The sequence below is a fragment of the Zeus faber genome (genome assembly GCF_960531495.2).
Source record: "Zeus faber genome assembly, chromosome: 5".
NCBI lineage: Eukaryota > Metazoa > Chordata > Actinopteri > Zeiformes > Zeidae > Zeus > Zeus faber.
This window is the reverse complement of record NC_137192.1, coordinates 17,921,458-17,942,514: the sequence shown is the minus strand read 5'-3', so window position 1 is coordinate 17,942,514 and position 21,057 is coordinate 17,921,458. Positions and strand designations below refer to the sequence as shown.

Below are 21,057 nucleotides of genomic sequence, written 5' to 3'. Positions count from 1 at the left end.
ACAATCTCTTAATAGGCCTCAATCAAGAATAAGCCCCTCGGGGCAAGTCCGACTCAGGGTGGGTCAATGCAGAGAGCTAATTTCCCCCAGAGGGTTTATTAAAGTGTACAAAAATAAGGAGTTATCGTTAAATATCAAATTTTTCTTATGCGGGTATTTCTATAAATTAAAGTAAACCTCTTCTGGATGTTACATGGAGACTTAATTGGCACACTTGTAAAATGGGAACGCACCCAGGTGGAAATTCAGCTATAATATATATATATATATATATATATATATATATTACATTTTTTTCACATTGATGGAAATGACCAAATTTAATTTGCGAAGTCAAAGAGCAAAGTCACTAAATACTCTTTGAAAGAACATCGCTGGATTCATGAGAACAATTTGATGGTTTTCCAAAATGATCTTGCTCCACTGGACTTATGTGAAGCCAGGTAAATATTTTCTATAGATAACTCCTGTTGGTAATGTGGGGATTTCTGAAGTTCATTTTAGAGTTATGTCGTTTTCACAGAGTTCCTTCGTTTGCCGTCTTTTAACAACTGGTGAATTTCCGCTGTTTCACATTTGATCTGGAGTCATTACAAAGTCAGTGAGGTTGTTCTGAATCGTACATACACAGTAACATAGCCATACTTTCTCTACAGCATGCTGTCGTGGTGTTGTGTGCACCCCTTGATGGAGGTGAGGTTTGGAAACATCACTGAAGTAAACACTTCACCTCTGCCCTAAATTAAAATCAAACGGTGGTTCGGTTCATCCCTAAAAGCAAATAACAGAAGACATATTGCTTATTCGCTGCTCACATATTGTTTCTCTTTTTGTATTTCCCGTGCTGTGATGCCCAAACATGAACAGCAGCTACAGTATATTCTAGTACCACAAGCTTTCTGAGGTTCATATACAGTAACGTCATCTACTCGAAAACATCAGCACCATTAAATTATACAGACACATTTTTTAAAAAATGTGTTAATTTTACAGTGTCAGATATTTACATTGATATTAAAACCCAGACTGTAAAAAAATGACAACATAATCCCTGATATGCAAATATGAAAAAACAAACAAAAAAAATGTAAACATTGTTTAAAACTGTAGTAGTAGTAGTGTTTAAATAAATAAATGATAAGTCAGTGCATAATGTTTTTGGGGGAGGGATGGTATATGACACAGTCCTTGGAACTAATACAATTAGAAATTAAGTGCAAGCTGCAACACAGAGGACCTGACCCGGAAACAATGACAACTTAATACGATGTTCCAAGAAGCCCTGAAAGGATTTCCTAATGTTCCAGTGAGGAAAACGGAGTAGAGTGACACGAAATGGCGTGAAATAACATGACACAATTTTTTCGAGAGGTAAAAAAAAAAAAAAAGTTTCAAACTCACATAGAAATTGATGGCGGCGGCGATGACGGAAAACAAGTGGAATTTAACGAGACGGGACAGAAAAGCCCTGTGAGTGAGGGGAGCTGAGTCGGACTTTTGATCTCCTTTTGATCTCCTTTTGATCTCCATTCTCCCATCCCCTGACACAATCATAATTAGGAATGTCCTTCTTCAGGCGTTGTCGTTTTTCTTTTCTGGCTTCTGGACATTACGATTAGCAATTGATCTTCATATATTGACCCCCTCTGCGATGTCCGGAACGTATCCCTGCTGCGTTTCGAAAAAAACTAATATCTGAGAAAGGAAATGTTTGCTTCGTGGCAGGTAACTGAGGTCTTCAGGGTCTGGTTGGTGTTAAGGTGTGTTCGTTGTTTTTCACCAGTTGGGGGGAGGACAGCTCGGCTCTGCACTGCCTGAGTGGTCCAGCTCCGTACTGTCACAGTCCGAGTCGTCGTACAGGCCCTAGTGCAGGGGTTCATCCGGGTTAGTCAAAGAACTGGTGTACAAAATGAGAATTTGAACAATATAATTCCTCAAACACAATCCCGTACTCCCATCACTTTCTCTCCTCCCTCTCTGTCTCCTACCTGGTAATTGTGGTCGGTGGTCAGCTGGGTTTTGACCTGCTGCAGGGCGGCCTCCTTTTCGGACAGTCCGTCGGAAAGCATCTGGGCGGGGTCGGGCGGGTCGGCGGGGATCTCGGAGCCCTGGGACAGGAGGTCGTCGCTCTTGTCGTCCAGGCGCTCGTCGGTGTTGGTGCTGACCACGTCCGGCGTGCCGCTGTGGGAGTGGTCAGTGGTGTTGCCCTCCTCCCCGTCCGAGACGGACAAGTTCTCCGAGCTGAAGGTCGACAAGGACTGGCACTTCGTCATGCTCACCGGACGCCTGGGGAGGGGGGAAAGCACCGAGCACACGGGCATTCGGGTCAATAAAATGAGCAGTGTTTTGCGCCTCTGTTATGAAGAAGTAGATGTGAAACCACTCTTCATCGTTTCCATAAGTGCTGTATTTTACAGGATGACAGTGGGCCACTGTGGTCCATGCTGTTAGAGTATAAATAATTGATGGTGGACAATGAAGCTCTAGTTTATATTTAGGTGAGTGACGACCCTCACCTTCTCCGTGGCAGCTCCACTTCACTGTCCACTTCTCCTTCCTCCTCCTCCGATGACACTCCGCGCCTCTGTGGATGACATTGTTGATCGTGAAAGGATTTACAAATACTGACAGACTGCACAGATATCCTGCGCGGGGGTGACCACGAAGAGACCAAAAGGGTCACGCCGTGGTTTTTTTTTTTTTCCATCTTAACCTTATTTTTCATCATCGGAATCAACCCGGCTCAAGTCCATCAGAATATTTTACATAGCTTCAGCAAACTGCCGCAGACCGAGCGGCAATGGAATCTCTCGGTTCATTTCGCGATTTCCAGGGTGCATTATTAACGGGCGCAGTCCAAAATGTCTCCGTACGCAATTGGATGCACCTACAAACGGTCGGAGCAACTGGCTGGTTAACCCGCCCCATATTAGATAAACGGTTGTGATCGGTCCGACCTGGGCCGGGGCGGCTGGGAATCTGTCTAACGGGAGGACGGGACCAGACCCACGTGCCAGAGCAAATAAAACACGAGCTTGCAGGTTCCTCTGGTTCCCAGGCTACCAAACACCCTGACTTAGGATAACAGGTGTAACATATGTAGGGCTTTTGCTCACTTCAATGCAATTTGTAACTAATAGTACCAACAACTGGAGAAAAGTCCAATACAGTCATAGCCAACTAACTTGATGGTATCGAATAAAGAGTTTGGCTTCCCAACCCATCTTTATGCGGTTCACTTTTGGCACGTCCTCGAGGGGAAAGCCTCACCTGACTCCGTGTGACCGCTGCCCTGTAGAGCAGCGCGGAGGGTGTCAACCGTTGACTCCTGGGGGAGCGCATGATCCCCGCCACCTCCTCCTTCTCCTCGGCGTCCTGCGGCGGGCGAGGGTTCCCGATCCCTCGCCCGGCGGCCGCCCCTCTCCCGCACGGCGAGTCGGGGCTGCTGGAGAAGGGGATGGAGGCGGCGTCTTCGCTGGGCGTGTCACTGCGTGGAGGCGTCTCTGTGAGGTCGTCGGCCCCCACGCCCACGTCGGGCCCTTCCTCCGTGCCCCCTGTCCGTCCTCCTCCTCCTCCTCCTCCTCCTCCTCCTCCTCCTCCTCCTCCGCCTCCCAGGCCGGCCGAAGCGCTCTGGCTGCCCCCTCTCTCCAGACCCAGCCCTGTCTGCCCTTTGCTGCGACCCTCCACCTCCAACGTGCTGGAGATGAGGTCCGGGCTGGAGGAGGACATCTTCTTCAGCAGTAGGTCGTGTTGCAGGCCCCTGAGGGCCGCGCTGGGGTCCAGGTGCTGCTTGCTGCTGGGCACAGAGGAGGTGGTATTGACCAGAGCTAAGGAAGAGGACAGCGTGGCTTTCAGCTGAGCCAAGTCGCCGCTGCTGCCCTTGCCGGCTTTACGATGGCGGGGTTTCCCGCGGCGAGAGCGTCCTGGGGAAGTTGAGCCCTTGTTGGGGATTGTGACCTGGGTCATGGAGGAGTCCAGTTTGGGGAGGATGACCTCAGACTTGAGCAAGTCTGGCCTGTGAAATCAGAGAGTCCGAGAGGGTGGTCAGAGAAATAGAGATCTGTGACAAAATGAAAGGTTGTTGTTCTCAATACCTCCCTGGAAATACAAATCGGGTTTTACCTCTTGCTATACGAGGGCAGTTTCTGAGGTACGTTGCGTTTCTTCATCAGCTTCTCCATGGAGTTGGAGGAGCCTCCCTGTCTGGAGCTGTAGTGTTTGTTGAAGCAGCCCGGGTACTTCTTATCGAGGCACTGCTCCCTCCTGTGGGTCAGACGCGACACTTATTTAATGGACGCCTCTGAGCAAGATGTACAATAGCAGAACCCCCGTATGGTGTGCAGGGCGCAAACATGTATTTAAGTCACTACGGAGGACCACCAAGGACATCCCACATCATCTCTACCCTCCACTTTCATCAAATGAAGACTGCCGCGTAAATGATGATGATCAAATTGATAATATCTTATATAACCATAATTACAATGGTATTTATGGAGCTATTTTGCCTTTTGAGCTCAGCTCTCTCAGGTACCCATGCGTGACATTTCAGTATTGTATTTTGGAATAATACTTTATGAATCCCTGACATTTACAAATTTTAGCGGGAAAGATTATGCTTCCTGCCTGGACCAGAATACACTCCTGACAAACTGCTTTGGTTCTGATCCTGAATGCACCTTTCTTGCTGGAGAGGAACTACAACAATGAGTCGGTGTAAAAGTTCGTACTTGAGCAGCTCCTTCTCCTTGAGCTCGAGCTGCAGCATGACGGCGTTGAGCTCCATGTATAGGTTGTTGGCTCTCTCCAGCTTCCTCTCATAGTGCTCTCTGATGTCTAGTGCATGCCTAGTGGGAGCAAATAGCAAAGATAGCGTTGTGTAAAGATTACAGTTGATTACAGTTTTATCTGTAATGAGCCGTGTTTATTTTCAGTGAACATATCTTGTATGCAGATTTGCATTCCATTGTTTCTATATTTAGTTTGTTGTCCCATATACAGTATGTGTGGTAAGGTACGTGTAACATTGGCCATATTCATCCGATATATTTCCTTATCTAAATGTTAATGTCGCTGTCCCCTCTTCCCACCCACCTGAGCTCTTCTCTGCGTCGTATGATCAGCTCCTCGTCAAGCCGGTGGAGACACGTGCCCTCGGATTTGATCTTCTCAAAGTGGTGTCTCACCTCCTCCCGCCACTCGGCCTGGAGGCAAACACGCAGCGCATCCATCACCAGAGCAGGTGGACACACCCACATCCACATCCCATAACCCAATCCATTTGTTTTGGATGGACGAGAATGGACAAAAGCAGGCGAGAGATAGGAGTCTGTGGTCAGTAATGGTTTCCATATTGTTATTACGATTACAATTAGATAGATAGATAGACAGACAGACAGACAGACAGATAGATAGATAGATAGATAGATAGATAGATAGACAGATAGATCGTTGAATTAGTAGGATTAGTATTAGTATAAACAGTTGTAGAAGTAGGATAAATGGGGTTAGAATTAACTGAGGTTTGGGGGAGGAGACCACACCCGAACCACACCTACTACCAATCAACATTTCTGTCAGATCCACCTGACTTTTGATTGTTCTGCTTTTTCACACCACAACCCACTCACAGCCTTTCTGGAGCCCCTAGTAGGGCTGGGTATTTGTACTCAATATTGCTAAGGTATCGACCGAAATAACCCGATACTGAGTAGTCTCGAAAGTTCTCCAGTCAAACGATACCTGCATTCGATCCTTTTCGTCCCAAGATCGAGAAAAACAATTGACCCTTTGTATGGTTTTGCTCGCAACCAATCACTGCAAGCATTCCTCGATTTAATGAGACGTGTGATTGGCCGACTACCACAGCGGCTCCAACAGTCTGTTAAAGGGCCTACATGGCCAATCACCCGCCGGCACGCCAAACAAGCCCAGAATGAAAATCTCGTCCATCCGCCATCTCTGACTGGACCTTAGCTCGTTTCCAGAAGGTTTTAAAAGAACGTAACATCTCATTTCACCGCACCGACAATGAAGCTAAGCTTTTTGCGATCTACACCGGCTCCCCAGGGAGCGAGCGGCTGGACGGCGGCTTGAAACTCCTCTTCAAACGTCACATCACTTCTGGGTCACCTTACGCGATGACATCACGCCGTCGGCTGGCTTCCCCCTCACCTGGCCATCCACAGCAGGGTTAGAGCCCCCCCGCCCACTATCTTTTCTTCCCGTTCTATCCTGTCCCCCCTCGACCCCACCCCGACCCTCGACTCGCATCCCCGTGTATTTTCTCACGGTGCTAACCTTCCCCCAGCAGAGACCGCACCGCCTCTACTCACGCATCCTCCCCCACCCCTACCCATTGCTTCTAACAGCCCATACACCCTGATTACAGCTACCCCCCCTATTATCCACACTGTCTTGCTCTTCATCTGTTTCAATCTCCGTCCACCAGCAAAATCCTTGCTGGTTATTTTATAGACCGCCAATCTCATTCAGCCCTCATTGGTTACCGCTTCCCACCCCAGGACCATCGACATCATTTCAAGGAACATTCTTCTCCGCCATCCAACACCGGCCAGATCCCACAAACTCACTGCTACAGAATTCACTTATGCCTTATCCCTCTACAGGGACACTATCTGCTCAGTGCACCCAGAACATCGTTCCGAGTTGGACAATTACCTCAATACTGTAATCAACCTGTCGCTGCGTTTCGGCTCTCGTGCAATCTCTGCGGTGCTCCATCTCACCCTGCCTCAGCCTGCACCATCGCAGCTCCTTCCAAAACCACCGCCGCTTGTCACCCGGACACCAGCCTTTGCTTGCCTTTCAGCAGCAGCACCTCCTCCACCCTTCACCGCCAAGCAATTTCTACCCACAGCTCTGGTTCCCCTGCCAAAAGAAACAGATAGGATTGGTCGACCCAGACTTTACCAGGGAGGTCGGATGATTTGCAACAACTTCAACAACCTGGGCTGCAAATCCTCTGCTTGCAGATTCCTACATAGATGCTATTTTTGCAGGGTAGGGGCATGCCCACTCACAGTGTGTCCCCACAACCCCACAAAGACAGCATGACAAGGCCTCTTGCAGTACCTCAAGACACCCATCAACATACCAGCACTGGCTCTTCAGTACCACCCCGACACGGCATTCTTCACATTCTCATCTAAGGCTTCACCTGTGGCTTCCACCCTGGTTTAAAAGTCATCCCATCGACTTCCCACACCTGCCCCAAACTCCCGTCAGCCACCAGCGAGCCCGAAGTCGTCGGCAGACTACTGAAGAAGGAAGTTAGGGAGGGTTTCATGATGGGCCCCCTCCAACAGCCTCCTTTCCCACTCCACTGCATCAGCCCCATCGGGATCACCACCAGAAAATACACCGGTAAGAAACGGCTCATCATCAGCCTCTCATCTCCACACGGTACAAATATTCCTAGCATTAATAGTCTCATTCCCAACCCAGAATTTTCCATTCAGTATCCAGTCGACCAGGAGATTCTGCTCATTCGTCTCGCCGGTCACATCGCTTGGCTGGTGAAAGCAGATATCACCAGTGTCTTTGAAGTACTGCCTCTCAATCCCGACTTCTGGTGTTTCTTGGGGTCCTTTGGTGAGGCAACTATTACTTTGCCATACGCCTCACTTTAACGACTGTAACTCTGACTCTTACAACATTTGCTCACCATCACTCAAGCTGAAGACAGATGCTGCCCTATCACTAGGTTTCGGAGGTTACTATGGTAGTAGATGGTTTTCACCCGAGTGGCCCCAGGAATTCTCCGCAACACCATAACTCCTTCATCGCCCATTACAAGCTTTTTACCCCATAGTTACTGTAGCATGTCTGTGGGGTCACGAATGTTCCCGCAAAACCATCCTCACCCATACCGACAAGACGGCCACGGTCAAAATGATCAACAAAGGACGATCCCTTTCCCTGGACATCATGCAATTCATGCGCCACCTCACTTGGATCTCTGTTTCACAGAACTTCAACTTGCACGCAGCTCACATTCCCGGCTTTCATAATGTCATTGCTGACTCACTTTCTCGCTTCATGTTTCAGAAATTCAGGCGCTTGGCTCCAGACTCGGAAATCCACCCCACTCCGATCCCTCCATTTTCTGACGCGATCTTCAACTCCCCAGCTACTTCCCCTTGTGGCCACCACTCAAGACTTCACCATGAGCAGCCTCGCTCCTCGAACCCTCTCGTCATACATGACAGCCTGGAAGTGCTTCCAGACGTTCCCACCATCTACGTGATACCCTTCCCCCCTCTTGATCCCGTCACAACTCTAGCTTCATTACACATGTCCATTCTTCACTCGCTTTTGGCACTTTCACCGTTCAGGTATACCTCTGCGGCATTAACTTCTTCATCAATCCATTAACAGGCGCCCCATGCAACGCAATCAACCAGGTCCGCCTCATCATGCTCCTCGAAGGGCTCCAGTGGCAGGAACCTCCACTTCCCTCCAAACACTTGCCGCTCATCGCCGATCTACTACACCATTGTACTCTATACTTACCCTCCATTCAGGCTCCCTCACACCCCACGTATACAAGAGCTTGAAATATTTCTCTTGTCTTTCTTTGGTTTCCTCTGATGCCCTCAGTTCACCTCATCCTCCTCCTCTTACGACCCTTGTCATCAATCCAGCCTTTGTGACGTTGCCGTCCACACTCATGACTCCCTCGTTTTCACCCTTTCGCATAGCAGAACCAATCAGACGGGCCGCATGACTCCCATGTTCTTGTTCTGTCTTGACTCCAACCTCGACCCTTTTCTTCTTATTTATTTTTCTTTCGGCCGCTCCCCATTAGGGGTCGCCACAGCGGATCATCTACCCCTCTTAAATTGCATTAATTACAGACATTCCCTCGATTCTTCTCCCCCCGATCCCCTCTTCACAAACGAAACAGGAAGCATCGGCATTCGTTTTTTGTTCCGCGATGGTTCAGTGATGTTCTAATCAAGTCTGCCATCTCACTTTGCATCGACGTTGCTTCATCCGCTTCCCGCCAGGGTCTTTCAGACCACACCATCTAGGTCCTAGGACGCTGGTCCTCTCAAGCTCCAACCGCACCAATCTCCTGGATCTCAGAAAAGCCCACTCAAGCATTATTAGAAGTCTTGTAGGGATCCGAAGGCATGGCTGAGGCCTGACCTCGTGAAGACTCATTCCACCATCGCGAGTCAAGACTCCTGGTGTTCCCTCTTTTACCAAGCTCGCCATTCATCCTTCCTCTAATCAGCACGCCGAAGCCACTCATTCATCATCTCCTCCTCCTCCTCATCATCATCATCATCATCATCATCCCGTGAGCGATGTGGGGATGGTAGCTCAGGAGGTAGAGTTGGTCTTCTAGTAATCTAAAGGTTGCTGGTTCGATCTCAGGTTCCTCCTGCTAGCATGCTGTACTGTCCTTGAGCAAGACACTTAACCCCTAATTGCTCCTGATGGCTGCGTCCGTCGGTGTTTGAGTAATTGTAAGTCGCTTTGGATAAAAGCGTCTGCTAAATGCAATGTAATGTAATGTCATGTAATCATCACCATCACTCTCATCACCATCATCTCATTATCATCATTCCTTATTTTTGCTTCTCATCTTCAGTAAATCAACAACTCAATCTATTCATTGTGGTGTGGTCTCTAACTCATGAACCCTATACTATATATATATATATTTATTATTTTTTTTTTTAAATGATACACACACAAATAAATAAATATATACACACACACAACTACACGCACGCACGCACGCACGCACGCACGCACGCACACACACACACACACACACACACAGTATATAATATGTAGTTACCGGAGGCTAAACCAGCGAGGTCTGTCTTTATTCTTTGAGGCTTCCATTAAAATAAAGTGTGTTGGTTATGCCAGCGAAACCAAAATCATCAGACTGTAGAATATAATTCAATAAAATAGAAAAGTGAATAAAATAGAGGAGGAGCACTGGAGGAACTGACAGAACACAAAAACACAAACAGAAAGTGCAGCACTGGCATATTCTTGAGGACAGCGGAGCGTGACGGCCTTCGGCTGCTGCCTGTCATATCATAGGGTGACGCAGAGGGTTATATATAGTATGTGTGTGTTTGTATGCACATGCACGAGCGCGCTCCGTATGCAATGTGCGCACGCATCTCTTGGTTTTCTTATTAAGCTAATGGACTTTGTGAGCACTCTCCTATCCCTGCAGCCCTCTCTCCTTCTCTCCATTCCTCTCCCTCTCTCTCCCCCTCAGCCACATCATTCCTCTCTGCTCCTGACCATTAAAGCAATCAATACACTCCACCAGAAAATTCTTCTCACTAACGTCACAGGAAAAATCTATTATAGGGCAGAGAAGGGAAGCAAGGGGAGGGGGGGGGGGTGGGGGCTGAGGAAGAGGGCAAAGAAGGGATAAAAGAAGGAGAGAGAAGGGACATGGGGAGTGAGGAGGAGTGAAAAGCAGTGAAAGCGAGGGATGTCTGTGTTTTTCATCATTACATATAATTAGGGGGAGGTGGCATTTCGCCGCGAGCAGGAAATGAACAAATTACTGATTTGTTGTTTGTTTGTTATCCACTCGTTCGATAACGTTTGCTCGCTTGCCTTAATGTGTTTCTTGTACGTATGTATGTGTCCATGGTGTGTGTGCGTGTGTGAACGATAAAAAGGAGAGCGTGGTTTTACATGGCTGCCTGAGTAATGATGGGCATGTCCTCCACATATACATGTACACTACGTTTCCAAGGCCCTCGTCCTTCGGCTGTGGGGCTTTTAACGGCCAGATAAATCTTCCAGCAGCCGACAGCGGACTGATTGGAAGGGAGGGGAGGAAGGTGCGGAGGAACGAGACTGCAGCGTGTAGGGGCTCCTCTTATATGCAACCTCGTTCTGCTGCAGCCTCTTTAATTAATAGGCAGAGCATGATTTGTTTCAATTTGGCCGGCGGAACTTAAAATGAAGACTTTGGTGGTTTATGCTGACAGGTGCACTAACAAGGGAAGGCCCCGCCGGAGAGATTGAACCTGAGCAATGCTCGCGTTCGTAAGTCATGATGTATCAAAATCAACGTAAAACTTGTGTCCAAAAACTGAAACGGACTGGACGGACGCATTTGGTGTCTTTTGGCAATGGACGCGCTCTTGCCTACCTGGGATTGGAAGTACGTCTCTTGTGGGGTCGACAAGATGTCTGCAGAGGCGATATCGAGATGTAAGAGGATCTGTCTGAACGAAGGCCTGTTCCTCGGCTTGCAGTTCCTACGGGGAGCGGAACAAAAGAGCTTTCTTTTTTTTACTTGTTGGTGCGTTTCCTTTCTCTCCCCAAAAGCACCGCTCGAGCGCTCACCAGCATTGTCGGAGGAGGATTTTAAAGCCGTCGGGGCAGCTGTCGGGGACGGGCAGCTGCAGGCTGTTGTTGCCCACGCCCCAGATGATGGCGGAGGAGTCCACGTCTTTGTAGGGCACCTCTCCCGTCAACATCTCCCAGAGGACCACGCCGAAGGACCTGCGGTGCGACGGGACGCGTTCAGTGTGAGACAGGCTGGCGAAGGTCTTGAAGTCAACCCAACCCAGTCAGGACCCAAACATCAGATTTTAATTCATAATGTCTAGTATTGGACGTGTGGTCTCTCATGCAAATGCCTACGGTGTTACACTACATGGTAATGTCATTTCACAATTGCGAGTATATGTTTTACAGAATTACAATGAAGTACGGTCAAATTTACTATAGGTAAAATTGATAAGTGATTGCTTTTAACAGATTATTTTTAATCGATGGAAATGACTTTCATGAATTCTGAGAGGTGACATAGCAATAATCACTGTAGAACTGTAAAACAGAATAGAATACAACTAGAATAGAGTAACTTCCTCATACGCTCCTTTACTGTTTTCCAATTACTTAACTGCTCGACAATATCACCCTCTCTGGCTTAATCCTCCAGAATCCTGAGTTTATTACAAAAAAAAATAAAATAAATACGCCTTCAACAACATTTCACATGGACTTTGTGGTTCCTCTCGTCCTATCTTTCCCCACTGTGCCCCCTTGGGTGAACAGATAATACATCAAAGCGTAGTTTGGTTTACATCAAATGTCTCTCTCTTTGTCTCACCAGTGTCAGGGACGCAGGCTGGCATCAGATCTACAACAACAACTACAAGGATATTACTTGGCACGAGAGCAAAGATATTCCTCAATCAATAATAACCCAGATAATGGGCTCGGGCTCTACCATTGCCGGTGTAGCAGACCGAGGTGGCATGCCCGGGGGGACGTTACTAAGGAAAGTTTGTTGTTGATGGCATGTCGAGTCACTATGGTGACCCACGTATGAGGCAGGAGCGTCATGCAGAAATTAGGGGGCTGTGTAATGCTATAATCATACTGTATATGTAGAGCATCCTTTTGTTTATCATTCACTATGAGAGCATACAAGAGGCACACTGTGTGTTAAGAAGCATACTGTGTGTCAAGAAGAAAATGGGGAATTGCATCAACTTCATCCAATTACAAGATGTTAGATTTAAAAAAGATGGGGGCTAATGGATGTCAGGGTCTATTTCCATAGAGTGTACAGTAAAATGCCCATCAATAATTAAATGAGCGGCCTCTTCGGGATTGATTTCAATTGTGCCTTAACACTTTGCGTCTGACAGCAGGGCAAAAGGTGTTATTGAATTTACGATAGTTGCGCCGTGGCCCTCCTGCATCAGCGTCGCCGTGCATGTAGCTTCACTCCGGATGGAGAGAACATGAGAACATAATGTTCCCGAAGCCACCGATCACCCACTCGCTTTATTTCTTCGGCTCGTTTTGATGTTTTAATTTTTAAACAGGCGAGAGATTTGTAGTCGTTTCCAATCCACAATGTTCCAAATCCCCGTCACGCTCTATTGCCTTTATACAGTGAGATTAGAAAGACTTTAAAAAATTTAAACAGCTGATTTCACGCCGGGCTGCGTATTCGTTAAGACATTTTATGACGCAATATGCCCAACATGTTAGAGAGAGTATATTTTGCTTTCCCATTCAACTTAGCATACACAGCTTTCTGGAACAATTGTCTCCTGGCATAAGTACACAAAAAAGCTGAAAAAAGACCTGAGGACAACCTCTTCTTACCACAACCTCTTGTGTGTTGTTGACTTTTTGGTGTGAGCTACAGTAGAGAAATGTACATACATTTTATACTAAGCTGTACACACCCGTGCCTCACTTTTTCCCCCGAACATCAAAAGCTTTATAATCCTATTTTCACATCTCGACTAATGCACCGCTGGCCCCGGGCCAAAGCGACCGCAGGCTTGGAAGGTTACTCCAGCCTCTCTGGAGTACTGCAGCATCTGGCAACTCAATTATTAAATTACCCACTGTTCCTTTCAGGACAGGGAGAAGGCATTTCGGAGGGTGGAGGAGAGAGAAGGAGGCTGAGAGAGATAGAGACACGGGCAGAGAGGGGAGAAAGAGAGAGAGGGGCGAACTGATAAGGAGAGAGCGAGAGAGAGAGAGAGAGAGAGAGAGAGAGAGAGAGAAATGTAGAGGCAGGGATTATAGATCAACTCGGGGCACCCCATTGGACATGGGGGCCGATACGATTTCATGTAATGGGATATCATACATAATACTGAATCAATTTTATGGTAATAGGATACTGCACTGTATGGTATAACTAATATAACTAACGGGATCCGATGTAGATTTAATGAGCGATTACACTAATCATGAGGCAAAAGTGCATAAAATCCAGCATTACAGCTTATAAAGCAACGTGACCCTTACCAAATGTCCACCTTCTCCGAGACGGGCTCATTCCGTATGACTTCAGGGGCCATCCAGGCCACCGTACCGGCAAAGGACATTTTGGTGCTCTTGTCGCTGAGCTCTTTGGAGGTTCCGAAATCAGAGATCTTGACTGCGTCGTCATACGTGATCAGCATGCTGGAATGAAAGTAACACCAAGGCTCAATGTCATGTCTCCAAAATTATCCCTATACAACAATAAATAAATACAGACACAGACAGATAGTAAATGGTGTCTTCTAGATTTTCTGAAACCTAATATTGTGTCGATTAATTTTCCCCGCCATTTCAAGCTGCACAATTTGAGTTTTCCCGGCCCCAATAATTGTATGTCAAAATAGTGGCTGCTTTGTACCTATTATAAATTATTTTCTTCATCTTTACCTTTTAAGATTCATTGTCACCTCCATTTTAACACAGTACAACCTCACAAGAAGTTAACATTGACACAAAGGCCTAACATTAGTTCTTTTCTCTCATGCTGAGTTCCGACTACGTGATTCTGGCCTGATTTTCCACTCGCAGACAGGTTTTCGGAGATCGCCGACCAAAGCCCCACATCACAGTCGAATTGGTATTCGCTCCCGTGAACGTTGATCACATTGTGACAACTGTTAAAGATGCCATCAGAGGGCTCACCCAGAGCTTGCCGATGCCTCGCAGCAGCAGCAGCAGCAGCAGGCTACATATCTGGTCCTGTCTGGAGCTGTGCAACGAGCAACAGCCAATGAGAGCACACACGGGGTGGGTGCGTCGAGAAGGAGAGATGGAAGTGCACCAGAGCAGCAGCCAGAACCCACATGCAACATGACTACAATAACTGCAACATGGCTATAAGGTATTTGATAAATAAACAGTGATCAACCTTTTCTGACATTTTATAGACCAAATGATTGATTGATTGATTAATAATAACAAATCTTAAAAAAATATATTTAAAAATAATAAAATAATAATAATAATAATAATAATAATAATAATTATTATTATTATTATTATTATAATAATTATAATAATAATGAAAACTGCAGTCAGTAGTCTGGGGATCTCATGGATCTGCTGCACTCACAGACAAGATGAATAAAATGTGTATTTGGGGCAGTGCTGTCACACAAGTTTGATCCAGATCGGTCCATTATTGTGGAATAATTTAGTAAAAAAACAACTTTTTGTCAGCGACGAAACACGCGCACATGCGCAAGTGAAAGCTTGCACAGGTCAACAACCAGGTCGGTCAAACAGATGGCGGTACGTGTAGATGGGACTGATGTCAGACTTTTATGGATGTCATGGATTTCACGAACCCGCAGACAATCTGAATAAGATGTGTATTTGGGGCAGTTCCAACATGGCGTCGTTCGAGTCTCATCCAAATTATTTCAGTGTTGTGGATGGAGTTTGTGTTGAACAATTACCTCACCAGGATGGTGCCACCAGTGCTAGAATGGAGAAATCGTTGCACGCATGCGCAAGATGACGGAGTACACAGATCACGTGAGTCAAGAACTCAAACCTTACCGAAATAGTGTCAAGCACAGATATAGTCATGATTGGACTTTAACTAAAGGAATATGAGATACAAACTCTTAACCATACAAAGTTACAAAGTGACAGGTATTATTTTACCAGAAGACAATTGGATTAAACAAAGTGCAGCGTATTAAACGATTTGATTCTTGGGACAGACACACACCAGAGTAAGATCTACAAAATAAAAACCCAATAACGTCACTGCCATAATTTATAGACATTCTAGCGATATCAACATACTTTATACAAACTTCCTGAATTCAAGTCCAAGTTCAAGAGATTATTTGTCACATACAATTACTGGTAACAATAACCATAAGCAATTACATAATACAAGGAAAATGTATTTATTGGATATGTGAATGTATTTATTGTGTATGTATTTTAAAATATTTATATGTAATACATATATCGCCACATTCATATTTATGTATATATATTTATTTATACAATTATTCACACATTTATTACTCAGCGCGACCCAACCAAGTGGTATCACCCTGAGCGGGGTGCTGTGGTCCACATTTAATCCACATAAGTCTATATTTCAAGCAGAAATTAGTGAAATAATCAAATAAATCAAATCAATTGTAGAATTGTGGAATACTGGGAACTCTGAAAAAAACTGTAATACGTACCGAACAAGACTAAACTGGATCCTGTGTATTGCTGCCTGCACCTTTATTCATATCATATATTATTATTATTATTTTAATTAGGTATAATAATAATAATAATAATCAAACAACTTGGACCGTTCTTGCCGACATCCATTTTGGAATAAAAAAATCCTGTCCCCTTCATGGTATTGCATAATTTCTTGTCCATGGCATAAGGTGAAATACAATAGGTTGTATTCCTTTCCATATGGTGCAGATCAGAATTTCATAGACTAGCAATGTCGTCATTATCAACTTTCCCCAGTTAATCTGAAGGAATTCAATTTCTTTCTAAAGTATAATGCTTTCACTATCAACAAGAGCTATCTTGTTGGTATCGTGGAAAGGGTAGAAATTCATTGTCCATGACAACATTGTCTCCTGTTGTAAAAAGAGCAGACCTACACATCTGCCTTTCCATTTAAGCACAATGTTTATCAAAATAAATATATAAATATTTATTTCTATCAAACGTCATCATTTAAAATGACACACCCCACGTTGCTGTTCAGTGCTTTTATCATGAACGTCTAATCCTGACGGGATTGTGTGAATCGCGGCGAGCCCACCAACTCACTTTGGCGACTTGAGGTCCCTGTGGATGATCTTGTGGAGGTGCAGGTAGTTCATGCCCCCGGCGATGCCCATCGCCCAGTCCATCAGCAGGGAGGGGGTGATCTTCCTGCCGGCTCTCAGCACCTCGTACAGCTGGCCCTGGGCGCAGTACTCCATGATGATGCAGTAACACGGTGCCTGGGTGCAGATCCCCCTGAGAGAGCGGAGAGGAATTAGTACACATTAGAACCAAGCATGCCAGAGATGACATTTTGTCGGGAGTGATATAAATAATCTAGTGAACTGATGACGGATTCACTGAGTAAATATTGGTAAAAAGACCAATATTCCCAAGATGGTGGAATGAGGATTAGTACATTTTATGAGGACACAAAAACCAGTTCAACATGGGACCACGAGCATTAAAATACTATACACCGGTCATGTCACGCGTATTCAAAATAATACCTAGGGTTTGGACAAAATTATCCAAAGTGAGCGGCAGAGCGGCTTCACTTTTAAGTCGCATCAGAAATTCCATGGCTCATTTGCGCTCACTTGAAAGTGATGATGTTGGGGTGTTTGAGCTTGCGGAGGTGCTTAATGTCCGTCTCTTTGATGTCCCGCACTTTCTTCACGGCCACTTCCTGTCCGTGGAGTTTTCCCAGGAAGACGGCGCCTTGGGCCCCGCTGCCGACCCACTGCAGGTCAGAGATCTCCTCGAACGGCACCTCCCAGAGTTCTGAGGAAAGGGCAGAACGGTTATGGGTCCACGGCTATGGACACAAAATAATATATTGTGTTAAGGAATGTATGCAAACAGGCTCACTTTTCAAAGCACATGAATATGAAGTAATATGTTGTCCCTATAGTAGTAGTAGTATCAGGTTCTTCACATTTGTAACCCATTAAGGAAAATAGGCTCATGGTAAATAAAAATATAAATCACGTAAACCTGTGTATTCTTCATGTATACGACGATTACAAGTGTTTGGAACGCTGTTTTTTGTTGCAAAAGCCTCAACAACAACACTGAAAATAAATACCTCACAGCTCGGCGTCAGTTAAGGAAATAACAACTTACGGTTCGGCCTGACTGTGGGAACGGGGCTTTGAGAGGTGAAATTTCGCTCAGAAGAGAAACAGTGGCTGCAGTTCTGGACTGAACAGCCAAACCGGCTTGATGCTCGGGCTGGTACAGCCGAGCGGGTCAGGTCCGCGAGGGTGCGATTCCCTGTTCTGAACTTGAACTCCGCGTTAACCTGAGCCTCGCGGTGCGCGGGCAGACAGACAGGGAGCTCTAATCTGCTGTGGATAACATCCTGGCAACCCCCCCCCCCCCACACACACACACAAATCCTGCTTAGCGCCATTGTTGGGCTGCCACAAAACAGGACTCCCGACACTAACAGCAGGGGGGGCTGAGGGGAGGAGAGGGGGTTTTGGGAGGCTAATGTGGGCTGGAGGGGGGTGGAGAAAGAGACATCGGTGCTGGAGATAGCGGTATTGGTGGTGTGTGTTTGTGTTTGTGTATGTGTGTGTGTGTGTACATGCGCGATTTGGTGTAAAGGCAAGCGGGGGGATTCCCCAAAGGAATCGTCGGGATCTGTGACGCTGAAGCGACAGTGACAACAGGGGAACTCGCGGCCTGCAGTATTGCTGCTCTGCACCCAAACATATCCATCCCACCGAGCAGGACGATATGAATGATTAATGATCTCCCGTGATTGATTGGGGTTTTTGTCTCTAATGAGGCCGTAAAACATTTCTACCTCGAGGACACGAGAGGATACCATCAGGAATTTCGACATCCATCCCCCCTGTGTATCGCATTCTTTGATCAGATAAACGGGATCATTTTGAAACATTGCAAAGAGCCCCCCTTTGGTTCTTTGCAATCAATAGACGCAAAGGAACAAGGGGAATGCTACCTTTGTCCGCCGCGCTACAAAGGTCCCTCCAAGCATAGCTCCACAAAGGACCGTGGAAGAATTTTTTTTTTTTTACGGACTTCCATTATGGCATATTTATTTCACTTCTACCGCGTACCTCAACTCATGTGACTCCCGGAGAGGCAACGGAAAGGAGGGATTCTACGCCCCCGTTAGACTCATTCAAAGTCCCTCTCTGCATAATGAGGATCTACATTTTTAGCAAGCGTGGTCCCACAGGGGATCCAACTTCCAGTTCTGACTGCGTTTGTGCCATTCTCAAATCATCGTGAAAACAGGGAGGAATGAAAGGGAAGAGACAAGGAGGCAGGGAAAGGTATGGGAGGAGGGGGGAAGCAGGGTGGGCGGAAAGAGGAGGGCTGAAAGTCGATTGGGTGATAAAATATCAGAGAGCCACAAAGACAGAGGGAGGTATTAAACTGCCACCTTGTTTTAAAATGATGTTGAGCATCTGTGTGTGTGTGTATGTGTGTGTGTGTGTGTGTGTGTGTGTGTGTGTGTGTGTGTGTGTGTGCTCTGTGAGAGATTGTGTTTTTTCTGAGAAAATGAATGCAAATTGTATGTGTTCCCTTCGGTCTAAGCTGATACGTATTTCTACCAATGTGTGTGTGTTAGGGAAAGCTCATCAACATTTGTGTGTGTCTGTGTGCGTGTGTGCGTGTGTGCATAGACTGCCACTGGTTCTGGCAAATGCACGCTCACGCGTGTGCTAGTGTGTGCGTGTGTCAGGTTTGTGTTAATAGAGATGAGAGGCGTAAGGTCAGTAGATGGCCATGTATAATTCATGAAGCAGATTTGGCAGGGGGGTCCCGGGGGAGCCCTGCACTATTGTAGAGGCTGCAGCCATAAACAGCATGGCAGTGTGGGGGGAAAAGGGTGTGTGTGTGTGGAGGAGGAAAAGCAGGCAAAAGGACGGGGAATTGTGAGGAAAATAAGCGCCCTGTAGCTTGGAGTACCTCCCCCCTTCTCTTGTCATCTCTTTAGTGTCAGGGAGTGCATTTATTTACAATATGGCTTTTGTGGGAGTAATATCCGCACCAACTGGTTAATGTAATTAAATGGAGGGATACAATCATATAATTAGCATATCAAGGCTTCAGTCTGCACTTAAAAGGGGGGCTAGTGGTTGCTTTTGTTGGGAACCCAACGCAGAGGCAAATGTGTTGCTGTGTTTGTACGTTCTTTTTTTATTCTGCTCACAACATCTGCCGGTGCTTGTCGGCCAGTCTCACCTTCCAGGTTGTGTTTGTGTTCAGTGGAGTAGGCTTTTCCGATCATGGTCCACACCGGCCTCAGACAGCCGAACAGCCCTTCCAGGAAGCCTCCTCCTCCGTTGGACTGGCACTGGAGCCGGGCCTCATCTGCTTGGCTCCTGACCGCGCCATTCTCCATGTCCTGGCCCTCTCCCTCGCCCGTCTTCCCCAGGCCCCCGTCGTTCTCGTGGAGCTTCAGCACGCTGTTGGCAAAGTGCTCCTGTTGTTCTTCGCTGGGCGTGGGGCTGTGTCCGCACGTGTGCCCCCCGCCTCTCCCCGCGTTCCCGCCGCCTCCGCCCTCCGGCTCCACGGTGCCACCGGTGTTTATGGACAGGACGTTGCGGAGGACGCACTGCGTCGGGGTCAGGTCCATCTCCGGGGTGCACGGCGTTTCGGCATCGCGGCGACGAAAGGACGGCGGCTCCGAGAGGGGCGTGGTGAAGCCGGAAAGAGAGGGTGAAGGAGCACGGGGTTCATGGATGAGTGCCATGATGGACTGCAGTCATCAGAACAACCAAAGAACTGGGAGCCTTTAGGTGAGGTTGGGAAGGAAGGAAGAGACAAAAAGAAAGAGAAGAGGAGGATAGGGTGCAAGAACACATAGTTTATTATTAAAGTGAGAGGTTATTATTTTTTCCACACACCTTGCATTACTGAACCGAACTGACTCGGCCCTTTAGATGTTAGTTCAGGCAGGTACCTCGACATGTTTGCCACTCATTGATCAACCTTTAGCCAAATGACTGGCATGCCTCTTAGTGGGCAGAGAGATTACCATTTCGAAAGAGAGAGAGAAAAAACGTCCCTTTGATAACAAATACCACAGGGAAATGCAGAAAAATAATAATCGGTCATAGACCACCTTAAGCTAATTTTGTCACCCCTACTCTAAATAGGGCATATTAATGAGTGTATTTTAATGTTCTTGAGTCCCATAGGACTACAGATACAAATTTAACTATAACCGTTACTGGCTGCATAGCAGAGATTAGAATATTAATTTAGATAGTACATAGGACTGTAGGCTTAATAAAATAAAACCAATGATAGGAAAGATACTAATGGAGGTTAGTCTACAGCGATTATTATGCACCCAAAGTTGATTTGGAGGTGTACAATATCCAACTAATAGCTCTAAATGTGTAAACATCAATCAGGGATAGACCTGTTTTTGTAGAAGGAGTTTCAGTCCAAAAACTGTAACTGCGTCTCTCAGACGGCATCATCCTAAAAACCTGCACCAGCTTCAGAAACTGCTTTCAAGAGTAATTCACTGAATGCAAT

The 21,057-nt window shown here is 46.5% G+C and overlaps 1 protein-coding gene across 1 annotated transcript; it reads right to left on the bottom strand.

Moving 5' to 3' along the window:
* Positions 1–1,776: 1,776 nt before the first annotated feature.
* LOC307229871 (mitogen-activated protein kinase kinase kinase 12-like) lies at positions 1,777–20,263 on the bottom strand (the record flags this gene model as incomplete). Its single annotated transcript, XM_079999979.1, has 13 exons — positions 1,777–1,863; positions 1,989–2,286; positions 2,517–2,584; positions 3,271–4,015; positions 4,123–4,263; positions 4,731–4,847; positions 5,095–5,204; positions 11,168–11,276; positions 11,365–11,523; positions 13,804–13,962; positions 16,591–16,782; positions 17,127–17,310; positions 19,753–20,263. 13 exons carry the CDS (start codon positions 20,261–20,263, stop codon positions 1,777–1,779), a joined length of 2,880 nt encoding a protein of 959 aa, XP_079856105.1.
* Positions 20,264–21,057: the final 794 nt, after the last annotated feature.